Below are 16773 nucleotides of genomic sequence, written 5' to 3'. Positions count from 1 at the left end.
TATATATTAACTACTAATTATATATGTTAACTACAATTATGTAAATGGTAAATGTATGTGTGTATGCATATGTAAATATCTTATGGTATGTAATAAAACTATATGAAAAGAGAAGAGAAGGAAGGCAGAAGTTGGTAGAAAGAACCATATATTTAGATGTAAGTTGAAGAAAAGGTCTGAGCTTTTTGTTTTGAGTGCTGACTTTGCTGATGCTTATTATGTTATTAAAAATAATTGAATAAGGGCAGCCCCAGTGGCTCAGCAGTTTAGTGCCGCCTACAGCTCAGGGCGTGATCCTGGAGACCCGGGATTGAGTCCTACATCCAGCTCCCTGCATGGAGCCTGCTTCTCCCTCTGCCTGTGTCTCTGTCTCTGTCTCTCTCTCTCTCTCTCTCTCTCTCTGTGTGTGTATTCTCATGAATAAATAAATAAAATCTTTAAAAAAAATTGAATAAAAGCAGGCCCTGCATAGACATGAGCCAGTGATTCGAGTGTCACAAACTAAAGGTTATTGTTAATCTAATTCTGTGCCCCATGTTCAACAAATTTTAATAAATGCTTTTTTTTTTCCTATCACGGCTCTAGTTGCTCTTTTTCATGTCTTATGTTTACTGTTAATCTTCATCTCATGTTGACTCATTTATTAATGTTTGGTCTTGCTATTCTTTTCTCTCTCCCTTTCCATTCCATATTTCATACTCCCACCATACTTCTCAACTTGGAAATCATAATTTATTTCCTGTAGATCAGGGGTTTTCCACCAGGAATGATTTTCCTCCTTATGGGTCATTTGGCAATATCTGGAACAATTTTGGTTATCACACCTGGCAGTGGCATGCTACTGGCTATTAGTGGGTTGCTTAACACCCCACAATGCATAGAACAGTCTTCGATGATGGAGAATGATCCAATCTGGTATGTTCATAGTGCTGAGGTTGAGAAACCACAGTGAATCTCAGATATTCAATGTCTTATTAGATCCAGCCTATCATTCTGTATGTTCTTTGAGGGGAAGAAGCAGGGTTAAATAGAGCAAAGACAGTAACATTTTATTTTTTTATGATTATTTTTAATATTATTTGGTGGAATTGGACCTCAGACTAAAACTTGGGGCTGAACTAAATAAATAGTGCAGCTCTGCCCATCGTCTTCCAAGTTGATTTTCTTTACTTTGATTTTTGATATCTAACAATGATTTAGGCATTTCCTTTTATTGATAAAAGCATTTCCCTTTATTCATACTTAATTTTGTGCATTTGTTAAATTGAACTAGAAGCAAAGAGCAGAACAGCAATGAATAGTCCAGTCAGTGGAAACATTTGGTTTTTAAGGTTAATATTAGACCACATATGATTATTTCATGGTAGAGTGGGAAATATAGTGTTAAAAGGTGACTTTCTGAAACAAGATAAAATTTTAATGCATAGACAAAAACAAGCATTTCAAAGATCTTATTTAAGTCTTGAGGAGCCGGTTATAAGACTTACTGTAGAGAAGGAAAATTGAAATGAATCTGCAAACTGGCATTTTCATAGAGAACAGGAGTTATTTTGCAGGGTGAGCAGTTATCTACATATAGTTTACTCGAGTGTAAAATATCTCCCATAGCATAAGAATCAGACACTAGAAGGGTATCCTTTGGATAATGCCTAGTTTTCCACTGATGTACCATATTGTTTTTTCGGTTTTGGTTTTTTCCTGTAATGTAGAAAATTCAGCATGCCTTGCTTGAAAATACAAATAGGGTCAAAGCACTTAAGAGTGTAAGATTTTTAGTTGATTGTGTCCCTCATTCAATTTCTTTTTCACACTGATGCTATGAGTAACACTGCTTGGCATAGTGAATTTCAAGTCCTTATTATAGTATTTTAAATTTCCCTCTGATCAATCCCCACGTAATTCTCAGCATTTTCTCCTCTTTGCACCTCCTCTGTGGTATACCCTATTCTCCTACAACATGAGATTTCACAGTCCTGAACACTGTGTACAATCGCTTCTCGGCCTTTTGGCTAAGATCAAGTGTAGTATCTGAACACTGTGTACACATTCAAGACTTGGTGGTGGTGGGTCTCCTTCGCCATAAAGCAAAGCACTCTTTTCATCCCATTTTAGCTCACTGAAAGCAGTCTCATCCTTCAGTTTGTAGTATGCATACCAAATCTTCTGTTACATCTTTCCTAGCATTCTTGGGAATGGCTCCCTTCTCCCTTCTGTTTTCCATGTGTAATGGTTCTCAAAATGTGATCCTTGACCCAGGAGCATCTTTTTTTTTTTTTTTTAAGATTTTATTTATTTATTCATGAGAGAGAGAAAGGCAGAGACACAGACAGAGGGAGAAGCAGGCTCCATGAGGGAGCCCGATGCAGAACTCGATCCCAGGACCCTGGAATCACACCCTGAGCCAAATGCAGATGCTCAACCACTGAGCTACCCAGGTGCCCCAGCATCTTTTCATTATCACCTGGAAACTTGTAGAATTGAAAACTCTTGGGCCCTACTCTAGACCTATAAGTAAGCACTAGGCATGGGGCCCAGCAAACTATGTATTAACAAACTTCTTGGTGATTCTGAAGGGTGCTGAAGTTTAAGGACCAGTGCCATGGTGAGTTGTACTTGTTTCATAGCTATTTTCCTTGTACTGTATTATGGTTTATATAGATCTTTGGCATTAATTTTTTCTAAGTGTCTTGATAAAAACCCATATTTCATTAATATGGGTTCACTAATACATAGTAGTCACTCATTACATTTTTATTATTTTGAAAGTAATAACTTCCTCTTATTAAGTGCTCCTCATGAAGTAACCAGGAAACAATATTTATTCTTCATTTATATGTGGAAATTACACTGATCATTAAAATAAGAAATAAATGGGCAAAAGTTACAGCTATATTCCCTTGTGGGTATAACTCCCTTGTACTGCCTTTATTTCAAAAGACCTTGTTTTGAAAGTTAGATTGAATCAGTTGGGTTTTTTGTGTCCTATGGCCAAAATGCTTTCTAGGGGTTAAGAGCACAGGACTATAGAATCAGAGTCCTTAGTTTGCATATCCCAACTCTCTCTCTAGATGTCTGATACTTGTTTTCCTTACATATGAAATAGTTCTGTCTCAAATGGTTTCAAAAACTAAGAGATGGTGAATGTAAGAATTTAGCAGAGGTAAGAAGGGTCATTTTGAACCTGTCTTCTGGAATGACAGTTTTTCTTAATAGGATATTTCACATGTATTTAACAGTCATAAGTCAAAAATTATGGGTTGTGAGTTTTTTTTTAAAGATTTATTGCTGTTTTTAAAAAATTTTTATTTTTTAAGATTTCATTCATTTATTCATGAGAGACACATAGAAAGAGGCAGAGACATAGGTAGAGGGAGAAGCAGGCTCGCCATGGGGAGCCTGGTGCAGGACTCGGTCCCAGGACTCCGGTATCACAACCTGAGCTGAAGGCAAATGCTCAATTACTGTGCCACACAGGTGCGCCCCATATTGCTGTGTTTAAAAAATAGCATTAAACAGAAGTGTCTGGGAGGCTCAGTTGGCTAAGTGTCTGATTCTTTGATTTCACCTCAGGTCATGATTTCAGGGTCGTGAGATTGAGCCCTAGGTAGGTCTCTATGCTCTGTGTGGAGTCTGCTTAAGATTCTCTCTCTCTCTTCCGCTTCTCCCTCCCTCCCTCTCCACTTGCACATGTGTGTGCACTTGCTCTCTCTCTGATAAGAAATAGAAATTAAAAAAAAATAAAAAGCAAAAATAGTGTTAAACATATTTATTGTAACACCTTTGGCAAGTAAGGAATAGTGTAAAGAAGATAATAAAAATCCTCCCTCTCAGAGGTTACTGTTTTTGCTGTATTGCTTTCTAGATGATATTCTGTGCATATTCTGCATGTTCATTTAGCTTGCTTCTCATTTGAAATATCGTGAGTGCTCCTAAAGTCATTCAAGGCATTTAACAAAATGGAAGCTGTCCAACTGGAAAATATAATTTGATTGTGAAGCATTAAAAAACTGTTGTCATTTTGGATTGTAAAACTGATACATGTTCTAGAAAATAGCAATAAAGAAAAAAATTGCCTATACTCTATAGAGAAACCAGCCACTAAATACAGTTAGTCTTTATAAGAAATAAGTTGGGATTCAAGATAAACAGTTTTTTTAATGCCTAACCAGAGTATCCTGATCAAATTCCAATGCATTATCTCAGTTACTCTTAAATATAATTTTTCTTGCTTTGAGGAACATGAAAAGCATGATTGTAGAGTGGTTTTCATTTTCTTTTATATTTTGCTAGGAATTAAAGTTGTGCTATCATACGCCATGGTTGAAGGTTTTTATGGATTGCCATATTTATACATACACATACACACAGACATAGTATACATACCTACTTTCCAACTTAAAGTCATTTTGAATTTCTATACACTTTAAAAAACAAGAATTCATATGCTTAACACTGCTGTCTAAATATATTTTGTGCAAACTAAGTGTTTAAAGAAGCAAAATCTGACTTGATTTTTGTTCAGCATCAGAATTAGAAATGTTTAATATCTCTAAGTGATAACACAAATTGTTTCTAATAGCTGAGAAACAAAGAATTGTATTGTGGTATAAGAGATAAATGTTTTCGAGTATATGGAATCTGGTGGTTCTTTGGTTGTTTTATAATGACTATTTTTATTGATAGTGAAACCAGTTTGTTTTATAGAATTTTTATGAATGTTGACACTGTTCCAGAATTCAAAAATATGTTTTGATATCAGTGGTTTATGGTAGATTTGATTTCTTTATCACTCTGAGAGATTTATGAATATCAGCAAGTTAAAATTGTCGTCCTATGAATTACTCTAGCAGTCCCTACAGAAGTTGACAGCTACCATAGCCTGTTTCCTCTAGAACCACTGCCACCACCCAATCGGATACAGAAATCAAGTAATTTTGGATATATTACATCTTGCTACAAAGCTGTAAATAGCAAAGATGATCTGCCGTATTGCCTTCGGAGGATACATGGTAAGGAATATAAATTGCCCTCTTTTCAAAGGTATTATTGAGGCTAAGATTACTGAAACAGTCCTGCATATATTTATTTGCTTAATAACAAATTTAAAGGATAATAAATTTATTATTTCATTTGGAAATTAGTAGCTCATAAATGATACATAATATGGCTTTTCCTTCACATTTCTGATGGAATAAAGGGGAGATGTCATTTGTTTAGTAGAAAATTTTTTTTCTTTTTTCTTTTTTTTTTTAATTTTTTCTTTTTAAAGGTTTTCGTCTCGTTAACACAAAATGCATGGTATTGGTCGACATGTGGAAAAAAATTCAGCACTCCAATATTGTAACCCTGCGTGAAGTATTTACCACTAAAGCATTTGCGGAGCCTTGTGAGTAATTTGTACTTGTCTTTCTGCTTGTGGGCTTCATTATTTGAAGCTACATTGCAGTAATGAGTGTTTGTGTTTTATTTTAAGCTCTTGTGTTTGCATATGATTTCCATGCTGGAGGAGAGACCATGATGAGCAGACACTTTAATGACCCTAATGCCGATGCCTATTTTACAAAGAGAAAATGGGGTAAGAAAAAGATGCAAGCGTGCCATATTTGAAGTGATTTTGCTCTGTGGAAGAGTAGTTTGTATTTTAAAATGCATGTAAGGGATGCACCCAGGCGGGTGGCTTAGTTGTGTCTGCCTTCAGCTCAGGTCATGATCCTGGGATCCACCTGCATCTGCATGGGGCTCCCTGCTCAGTGGGGAGTCTTCTTCTCCCTTTCTCTCTGCCGCTCCCCCTGCTTGTGCGTGTGCTCTCTTCTCTCTCTCCATTAAATAAATAAATAGAATATTTAAAAATAAATAAATAAAAATACATGTAAACTTGTCTCCATAATCATTAGTGCATTTTAAAGAGAAATGTCTTAAAGAATTGAAGTCAGTCCATAGCAAGCTGAGAAATAGTGTATTGTTTGTATAGACTGAGATGAAGACAGAGTAGGAAAGACTTATGGAGGTGTCTGATTAAGATGAGAATATGATTTAAGTTTTTTCCTGTTAAGCATTTTTTTTCTTTTAAAAATACATTGTTTTCTTTAGAAAGATGGTTTGGAAAATGATGCCTATAGCTTCACTGCCCAAAGGACAACCATTACCAATTTCTTTCCAGTCTTGTTTTGTTTTGTTTTGTTTTTTGGTCTCCTGCCACACCGTTTCCTTTTCTTTTTTAAATTTTGTATCATTGCATCTTCCATTTATTTTAAATATTTTCCCCCTAAGTTTTATATTTTCTGAATATAATTTAATGACTCATAGTCCAGTGTAACTATATATCATTTATGAAATGATTTCCCTAAACAAATGCTTTTTTTTTAAAAGGTAGAACTCCATGTTATTTAAGGAATTAGTCTTTAAAATAAATTCTCTGCCAACTTTTCTTTTTTCTTTTCTTTTTGCCCCTTTCCAATATTTATAGTTTATAATACTGCAAAGGACCAAAATATTGTAATTATGTTCTAATAAATGTTTATTAAAGGGTAAAATAGCTTCAGAGTCAAAGGTCCATTTTGAGGTGTCTGTTAATTTATGTATTTAGGGAAGGAAAATGTATGTGTCTTTTTTTTTTGTTTGGGGACAGGAAAGAAGCATTGAATTTTTTAAAATGTTTTTTATTGAAGTAGTTGACAAACCGTTGCATTTTTTACTATGCCTTTTAATCTTGAATACATAGAGAAACTAAGGAGGAAGAATGATGTGAGTCCACATTATAGTATCTTTTGGGTTGTGACTCCTTTAAGGACTCTTAATAGTGGATAAAAATATATTACTTCTGTTTACTTGTAACTTTGCTTTCTGACAGTTGGAAGAAGAAAGCTGTGGTTACATGGCTGTTTCACGTTAAAAATCTGGTCATATGGTGTGGTCATTTTTTTTCCTTTTGCCATGTCATCTGTAGACACATACATTATTTTGTTGAAGGGGATGTGGTATAACTTTTCCAATGATGAATATAGCTGTAGTTGTTCAAGTGTATTTTAGTAGTAACACCTGTGAGATGACTGTTGGCTTTAATTTATAGCTGGGTTTCTCAACCTCAGCACTGTTGACATTTAGGGCTAGATAATTATTTTGTGGGAGCAAAATGATGTATTTTGTGATGTATTTTGTGCATTCCAGGATATTTAGCAGCCTCTACCCATTAGATGCCAGGAACAGGCCCCTTCTCCAGTAGTGACACCAAAAATATCTCCACACTTTGGCCAAATGTTACCTAGGGAGCAAAATCGACCCCTGTTGAGAACCACTGATTATAGCACGCCTTTCTAGTTTGGTTTTTTAATCTTTACTTTTGATGTTGACTGATTATTTGATATATTATGTTTACATTTTCATAGGAATCATTCCTTTTTTCTGATATTTGAAAGTATCATTTGAATGGTAGTACTTTCCCTGGACATACTTTAATAGAGGGCAAGCCTCTGTTTTCCTATTGTGAATATTAAAAGAAGAGAAAAAGAAGTGTGTATATAAACTTGGAGAGACACAGATGGAAGTCTAATGTTTTCTAATACTATTTAACTTAGTACAAAGTAAAAGATTACATGTAAGAAATATGCTAATTTAGAAAATGAGAATAATAACCATACCATACTGTTAGGGGTTGTGATAAGAGGCTTAAAATGCAATTAGATGGGTCAAGTAACCTCTGCTGCTGTTAACAATATAAAAGTTAAGACAGAATCTGGCACAGAATAAGCAGGCACTGTGTTTGCTATAAATACTCTTTTTCCGGGATCCCTGGGTGGCGCAGCGGTTTGGCCCCTGCCTTTGGCCCAGGGCGCGATCCTGGAGACCCGGGATCGAATCCCATGTCGGGCTCCCGGTGCATGGAGCCTGCTTCTCCCTCTGCCTGTGTCTCTGCCTCTCTCTCTCTCTGTGACTATCATAAATAAATAAAAATTAAAAAAAAAATACTCTTTTTCCTTATTACCACATTTATTAAATAGTTTTATTTAAACTCTTCAGGGCAGCCTGGGTGGCTCAGCGGTTTAGCACTGCCTTCAGCCCAGGGCCTGATCCTGGAGACGGGATCGAATGCCACGTTGGGCTCCCTGCATGGAGCCTGCTTCTCCCTCTGCCTGTGTCTCTGCCTCTCTCTCTCTCTCTCTCTCTCTCTCTCTCTGTGTCTCTCATGAATAAATAAATAAAATCTTAAAAAAAAATAAAAAATAAACTCTTCATAGTCATCTTTGATGATATCTTGGCATTTATCACTGGAGCCACTTTTTGAGTTATTTAATACTGTTTTCCAGGTCATATTATCTTCAGTCTTTCTAAGTTGAGGGAAAGCAGTTTTTGAATTTTCTTTTTGCTTTTCCTTGGAAATTTTATCCTAAGCCACAAATTTGCTATTTATTATTGTCACAATTAACCATTTACTGTGTTGCTTTTATGCCTAATTCACAAAAACATTTGTTTACAGCCATAAGAACACTTGAATTTACAAGGTCATCTTCCTTGAAATAATGTAAAAATCTCTATTAAATTTATGTGGCTCCTTTTCCACTGATTTAAAATTAACAGTGACCCAGGAGATAGTGTCAAGAAGCACTTAAACAGGAGTTTGAGGGGAGCTTGGGTGGCTCGGTTAGTTTTAAGCACCCAACTCTTGATTCTGGCTCAAGTCATGATCTCAGAGTCATGAGATCGGGCTCTGCACTGGGCATGGAGCCCGCTTAAGCTTCTCTCTCTCCTTGTCTGTCTCCCTCTGCCCCTCCTTGCCCCTAATTCCCTCCCACCCCTGCTCAAGCACATGTTCTCCCCCCCCACACACACACAAAGAACTAATATAATACAATCAAGATGATTACTGTCATAGTAGATCAAATTATTTTTATGTTTCATTATTAGACATGAATGATATTCATTGTTTTACATTTATATTTTTATGAGTTGGATACCATCCTGTCTAACTGATATGGCTGTAAGAGAGGAGGCTGGGAATTTGATGGAGAATAAGAAAACATTCAGCGTAATGATGGTAGAGACTTTTTATTTTTCTTCAAGCCACAAAATGAACAGTTCTCACCTGCTTGAACAATAATACAAGCTAGGATTATTTTAAGTAAAATAATCATCTTCACCATTCTTGTTTTTATTCAGAATTTACATTTATTTGATTCACAATTAAATATAAATTCTTTAAATAATTTTTTTTATTGTTCATTAATTACAATGGTCACAGAAAAGAGCACTTCAGTGAGAGCTCTGCTGCTAACAGTATAAAAGTATAATCTCAAATAGGAATTTGGGGTTTATCTCTTAATTTCTTACTAATAGACTAAACTTTTTTGTATAAATATGTAAATTGACAAGTTGTGCCATGATACATGAATTTATTTTTATTACTAATAATTTTGGTTTGGATGTTTAAGTCTTACAGTTGGTTGTTTAAAAGGTGTCATTTTTAAAATTTATTTGTTTTATAGGTCAACACGATGGACCATTGCCTAGACAACATGCAGGATTATTGCCAGAATCTCTCATTTGGGCATATATTGTCCAACTGAGTTCTGCATTGCGTACCATTCACACAGCAGGTTTGGCATGTCGAGTTATGGACCCAACAAAGATTCTGATAACCGGCAAAACAAGGTATTAGGATTTTGAGTTTTGTCTTCATTATTTGGCTATGACAGTTTAGTAAACAAAGCATAATGATTTGTTTTAATTCTACCTTTTCATATATTCCATCCAGAACAACTGCTGTGACTTTGAGTTCATTTGTAAGTTTTTAAAAAAAAGTTGAATTCTTAATAAAATGCCTGTTTATTAACCAAGAATCCTGTAAGGATTTGGGAGGTACATGTAGTTAGGTTTGGGAGAATATAGATGTAATATCAGTATACCTTTTCTATGTATAACCATGGTTCTCAGATTGTAGCATGAAACAGAATCACTGGAGGGCTCATTAATAACCACACATTATTGGGCTCTACCCTCAGAGTTCTCATCCAGTAAATCTAGAGTGGGGCCTGAGAATTTACTTTTACAAGTTCTTGGGTGATGCTGTTGTTGCTCACTGGTCCCCTGCTTTGAGAAATGCTGATACAAAGTGAAGTAATAAATAGCCCTTGACTTCACTAGAATTTTACTTGAATTACTGTAATTTTGAGAGTTATCTTGGACAGCATAATATAAAGAGCTCAAGATCTGGTACCTGGTTAGGTTACCTGGGTTCATCATATCTTAAGTCTATTTGTTGTCCTGAGCAAGTTCTGTAATTTCTATGTATGCAACAACCTTTTAAGACAGGTAGTATTATTATCTGTTCCACATTTATAAGGTACCTGTCTCATAAGGTTATAGACAGAATTGAATGATTAATACGTGTAAAATTGAATGATTAATACTTGTGAATGGTGCCTAATACATCTTCAGCAAATGTTAGAAAGCTAATTAGTTCTTTTTCATGAATAACTAATAAACAAACAGCTTGCTGTGGTGAAAAGGCCACTGGCCTGGTAGTCAGAGATGTGAGTTATAGGCCTGGGTTTATCAGTTTCCAGCTTCTATGGCCATAGGCTTATCATTTGGTATTTATGAGTCTTAATTTCCAAATCATCTCTAAAATGGTGTTTGATAGAGGTTACATGGGGTAGGATAGAAGGTTAGACTAGATAATATTCTGAGATCCTTCCTAATATGATAGGCAATGTTATTTTTTTTTAATCTCATTTTAATAGTTTTCTTTAAATTCTCTGGTCTTTGAAGGTTGCGAGTAAATTGTGTTGGAGTTTTTGATGTTTTAACATTTGATAACAGTCAGAATAATAATCCATTGGCATTAATGGCTCAATACCAGGTGAGTAAGAATGAACATGGATACTTATTTAATAACTTAAGGCTTGATTTTTTTTAAGACAAATTTTGTTTATTTTAAAGTATTTTGGGGTTTTAAGTCTAGATTCAATTTATTCTGGTGACGAAACGTGCCAGTTTTGAACATGTATTTCTTAATCACTGTGATGTGTGTATTGTAGAGCCCTTACAAGTTGAAATAGAGAGTTAGTGAGTATCAAAGACTGTTCAAATGAAAATGTATTTCTGTGATGAGGAAGTTTGTCCTCAGCATAAATTAAAACAGATTAATCAGTTGAATAAATTATATTAAATGACATTTTCCCATTTTCACTCCTTTAATGTGTTAAAATCGTAACTGTTATTTTTACTTTTAGATATTGTCCAATTACCAATCCAAAAATTTTAGAAGTATTTTAAAAGGAATATTGTTGTGTTGCCTTTTTCAAAATAATTTTTTCTTTTGCATACTCACTTCTTGTATATAATCAGAATTTGGTTCTAATCTCATCATAATAATAGTGTAGATTTAGGCCCTGTTATGTTCTTAGCTGTTTATTTCATACTTCTTGATTAATATAAGGTATAGGAGAATAAGACCCTATCTCTGCAAGGAATGTTAAGCGTAGTTGCTTCTGCCTTGATTACTCTATGCAAGTAATGTGGCTGTGTAAAGTAAATCTTTCACGTCATTGAGTTCGTATTGCAGCACTTCACATTTTTTTGGAGGATATGCAGGAGCCATTTTAAGACCATGTTAATTCTTTTTGTGTAAGAAATTTTTGGTGTTTCTGAACGTTTATTAACTTACAAAGGTTTGAAGTAAGGCCGAGTCTCTTAATTACATGAAGGAACAAGGAAAAAACACTGTACATTTTCATTGCCCTTCTCGTTTCAACTTCTTTTGTTTAAATCTTTGAAAGAAGATTTTAGTTTGCTTTACATTATAAGCCAAACATTCTGAACAAAAAGGAAAAGACAGAATGAGAAGTAGCATCTAAGTAGTGCCTGGTAATCCAATTCATATGTAAACCTCTTCTTTTGCTGCAGAACCAGAGACAGTACAGTTCCCAAGACTTAGAGCCACTCATCACATTGTGTGCAGACTTTTCACATCTTCCCCTCTGCTCCTGCCCAGCCAAACTTAGCAGCAGCCGAGCTGCCCTGGTTGGTAGCACCACCTAGTGGGCACCACACAGCAAGAAGAATTTGACTACTTTTTTTTTCCCTAGCAGCTGCTTTCCTTCTGCCTCAGAGGATTTGCTCCCTCTTTCTTATCTAGGGTGGTTGTTCTTAGCTACTTTCCTTCTTATCTTTCTAGACCTAGTGCCTAACTAATTGACTGAAAATTTTTCTTCTTAATCTCTGTGCTTCTAAAAGTCACTGATTATTGACTGAAGTACTAGTGATCTTCATATATCCAGGAAAATAACACCACATTTTTGAGGAGAAAGTAGACATTATTTAGAACAAGTGCTATCTAACTCTATTGCAAGTATCCGGAAACCCCATGCCCACATTAAAAAATGAAACACCTTACAGTTTTGTTTTTTTACAAGTACGGTTTTAAGCTATTTCATTCTTCTCTATTATGAATAGAGTAATTTTTTTAAATTACTAGCATAAGACTAGTTTGATTTTAGTTTCCTGTATCATAGCAGTATTATTTTCCCTTTTTTCTTTGCAAATGTACATTATTTCAGTTATGTTAGAGGTTGTGTAGTAACCTTGAAAAAGAACTCTTTTTAAGAAAAAGTAATCCCAGAGTTCCTAATAGACAACTCTTAAGTAAGGTTTTGGGGCAACTGATTGATAAGTTAGGAATTGCCTTTGTTCATAAACTCAGGCTGCTTTCAACCAATTGTCACCTTCCCTTTATTTTCTAGCAGTAAAGGATATCTCAGGTTTTCTTTTTTTTTTTTTTTCCTTAATTTTTTGGGGGGTGGGTGATGTATGTATGGAAGATTTTTCATATAGTTTATAGTAAGGTAAAGGAGAGAATTAAAGATAGTCCCAGTGGGGGATTGTGATTTTACAGAGAAGAGGGTACATGAGAAAGGAGTGCATTGTTTCTTGTAGTCTATTTTTCATAGTCTGTTTCAGACACGTGAATAGAGACTGACTTTCAGTAAAGTGGACATAAGTAGAGCCATAGATAGAATCAGAGAAAAATCAAGAAATCAAGAATCAGGAAGAAACTGAAAATGAGTGGGGGGAAAACCTCCAGAATGCAACAAATGGGGGGAAAAACCAGATGGAGGTAAGAAGCAAAATAACAAATGGAAAATTATTTAGCTGGCAAATAAGGAAAGGAGAGTTACTGAGCTTTTATGATGTTAAACTCTCTTAATTAAGCAGGACTTCATTAACCTCTTAGTTAAAAAAAAATCAGTTCTGATTTGATCTGGATTATGTGACATGTATACTTTATTTCTAAAAGTGGGCATTCCCACCTTGAGTCAGCTTTAGAAAGATGGTGGGGTGTACTCAAAATCAGATATTCTTATTTTAAAAACCATCCAGTCCTTCAGTTATTTTGGACTTTTGTTTTCCTGTCTCATAATAGGGAATACTGATATGTTCTAGGTGGGGTTTTAGTTATAGCATCAATTCAGGGTGGAGCTAAACTGAAAATCCTGTTGTTTTAAGGGTTGGGAGGAGGCTATGTTGGTATATGCTGCTCAAATACTTGGTAACTAGTAGCAATCTTCAGTTCACTTTGCTGAGGATATGAAATTGAACCACTTACAGAAATTTATATTTAGCATTTACATGTACTGATTTCTCTTGACCCACATTTTTATGGTTTCATTACTATAACTTGGAATGTTTTACATGACCTTAAGAATGATTTGAGGGGAATTCTTCTTGAATTTGTTCATGGCAGTGCCCTCTGGAGAACAGAAATGATGGCAGCAGTACTAGTGCTCTCTCCCATGCCACCTCCCCTCCTGCCTTTCTGGGCTCCTAACTCTGTACCATAAATGAAGTTGCAAAAAGTTTCTTTACATGAATCCTTGGCATCTCTTATCCTGATAGATTCAAAGTAGTTTTTCAAATTTGTTTTTCCACTGGTTGTAGGATCTCATGTTCAAGATGTCAGATTTACAAATGCTAGTTTTGGGTGAACTTTTGAATTTGGATTTTTTGATGTTATTTTAGTAATGGCGTTTGACTTCTTTATGCTTTATTATTTGGGTAAAATGTCATTAAGGTTAGCTGTGTATACTGCTAAAAAGTCTCATTAGTGACTGCCTTGAAATATTCTCCCTATTTTGTAACTATAGCATTTATAAGCATTCCCCAAAATCAGTGGTTCTCAACCCTGGCTTCATACCAGAACTCCTGTGGGAACTTTCAAAAATACTGATAATACCCAGATCTTACCCCAGGCTGGTAACACCAGAATTGGGATAAAGGGATTGTCACAGGATGATTTGTTTGTTTAAGCTCCACAGGTAATTTTAATGTATAGCTAGATTTGAAAACTCTTTATACTAAACCATTATTCAGTAAATATATTCAGTAATTCAGATCAGGTCTCAGATATTGGAGATTTATAGAAGTTTTCTGTTGAAATTACTTTAGATTGATTATATTTAACTCTGAGCTATTCCATTCTCCTAGGCATATAATTATTAATAGTTACCTGCCAGAAAAGGGCCACTTGGAATAACCATTCTGTTTTCTGTAGTTAAAATAGGATTACATAGAGAGCTTATCCCAACTCAGCTAGCTGTCTTTTGAAAATCCTTTTAGAAGGAAAGCTTCAGAATGGTAAATTTTAAAAAATAGATAGATAGATAGATACATACATACATACATACATACATACATACATACGTACCAGGTGGTTACAGAGCTCTCAAAGATCTGTTATAATATGAGGAAAAATTGTCTATTTGGAAACCAGGGCAGGCAGGATATCATTAGGTTTTGCAGCATTTTTGATGTTCTAAAAACCATACTCTGCAATCAGGTAATGGTTATGGTGTGTTTGGAATAATGGAACAACTTTTCTTCAAATAATTCTTCAGACTCCCACTGTATTTTGGGTATAAAGGAAAGTGAAAAGGGGGCATATTATAAATTGTAATGATCATTGTAAAGTGAGTATTTAGTAACCAGCCTTAAATTTCTTATAATAATGTCAGGTCTGTCTAAATAAAAAAAAAGTTTTTTAAATTAAATTTTAAAGTAGCAATCCTATAATTGGCATATGAATTGTTTAGAGTAATATTTCTTGGAAGTACATTCATCAGAATTATTTGGGTGCTTTAAAAATGTTGGGCCTGCTCACCCAGACCTACTGAATGAGAATCTGTGGTGGAGAGGCTCAGAAATCATCTTAAAGTTCCCAGGTGACTCTGAGCACCAGTATTTGAGAACTCTGTGCTGGGAGTTCTGCAGCTTTTTTGTAAAGGTGCTGGCAGTAGTGGCAGTGTATTACATTTGTACCTATAAAATAAAAATTAAAAGTTATATTTATTTTTTCATGTCAGCAAGCAGATCTGATATCATTAGGAAAAGTTGTGTTGGCTTTGGCTTGCAACTCTTTGGCAGGAATTCAGCGAGAGAATTTACAGAAAGCCATGGAACTGGTGACAATCAACTACTCTTCTGACCTGAAGAATCTGATTTTGTAAGTTTTATTATGCAATTAAGTGTATATAATGATCGTATAAGAAGATAGCTTTTTCTTAAAGGCCTTTTAATAGTGTTTCTATTTTAGTTCTTACTATTCAAAATCAGGCAGAACAGTTAAACCACTTTTAATTTCTTTATTGTTAGGTATATATTTCTTTGAATAAATTCATATAAATGAGCTTAGTTACCAGTGTTTTAAACATTTGGCCAAAGGGTACTTCAAAAGCTGCATTGGTATTCACTAGTTACATACGAGCTTTTAAGTTTAAATTAATTAAAATAAAATAAAACAAATCAATTCTTCACCTGCACTAGCTGCATTTCAAGAGCTCAAAAGCTACATGTGGTTTCTGGCTAATATATCCTGCATCATCTCAGAAAGTTCTGTTAGACAGTGCTGCCTTAGAGAGTAATCAGTATATCTGTGAAAGCTGTCATAAATAAACAGATGCAATCTAGTTGTAGATTCTATGGCCAAAACATCCAGTCCAGAAAGCATGTTTGTACAGGTCCCTTTGCTTCTACTCCCAGTATCTTCAGACTCCCAAGAAGTCCTCAAGTATAGGCTTGAAATTAATTTGACTTAGGAGAACCCCACTCTGGAGTACTGTCAGCAGTACTCTAGATAGGACCTTTCCTGACTAAGATACATCTAACATTGGAGAATTCCAGACAGTGGACAACCATAATTCTTATTCTAAGTTATTCTAGAGAACAGATGCTAGGATATCTCTTGCCATTTTTCCTATTCTGTTCTAGAAGCAGTTGGAGCATATTGATCCTTATCAGTGTCTTAGTTTTCAGTTATTCCTGTGTAGTCTTGGATGATTCATTTTCTTTTTGGGCTAGCCCTGGATATGGAATTGAGAGATAGAGGATGGAGCTGCCCCACCTGTGCTTTGTTAACACTGGCATAAATTTTCCACTCGTGACAGAGGACTGGAAGCCAGTGGTTGCCCAGTTCCTATTAATAATCAAATGGTTTCTCTTTTTAATATCTGTTTCATATATTTTCACAGCAGTGATTCCTAGCCTTAATTTGCAACATCTAAGATATTTCAAATCTCAAGTAGTAATCTCCAAATTTTCTTTTTACTTTATTATTTATTTACTCATGAGAGACACAAAGAGAGGCAGAGACATAGGCAGAGGGAGAAGCAGACTCCTCACAGGAAGCCCGATGTGGGACTTGATCCCTAGACCGTGACATCACGCCCTGAGCCGAAGACAGACGTTCAACTGCTGAGCCAGGCATCCCTCCAAATTTTCTTTTTA

At 35.2% G+C, this 16773-nt stretch overlaps 1 protein-coding gene and 1 pseudogene across 8 annotated transcripts in view; both read left to right on the top strand.

Moving 5' to 3' along the window:
• Positions 1-16773, top strand: part of PAN3 (poly(A) specific ribonuclease subunit PAN3) — a 134843-nt gene that overhangs the window by 102993 nt on the left and 15077 nt on the right. For 6 of the 8 annotated variants that reach the window (XR_003142299.3, XM_025462629.3, XM_025462628.3 and 3 more), the window contains 6 exons: positions 4848-5009; positions 5270-5386; positions 5474-5575; positions 9480-9645; positions 10765-10855; positions 15354-15493. Coding sequence is in view for 7 of the 8 variants with exons in the window: in XM_025462629.3 (XP_025318414.3) it covers positions 4848-5009; positions 5270-5386; positions 5474-5575; positions 9480-9645; positions 10765-10855; positions 15354-15493 (778 nt within the window). In the remaining variant the exon portion in view is untranslated. The remainder of the gene's footprint in view (positions 1-4847; positions 5010-5269; positions 5387-5473; positions 5576-9479; positions 9646-10764; positions 10856-15353; positions 15494-16773) is intronic. The other 2 variants (XM_049101442.1, XM_025462625.3) reach the window with 1 other exon arrangement.
• LOC112670220 (U2 spliceosomal RNA) lies at positions 1990-2098 on the top strand (annotated as a pseudogene).

This window comes from Canis lupus, chromosome 25 (genome assembly GCF_003254725.2).
Source record: "Canis lupus dingo isolate Sandy chromosome 25, ASM325472v2, whole genome shotgun sequence".
Taxonomy (NCBI): Eukaryota; Metazoa; Chordata; class Mammalia; order Carnivora; family Canidae; genus Canis; species Canis lupus.
This window is presented reverse-complemented; position numbering and strand designations above follow the sequence as displayed.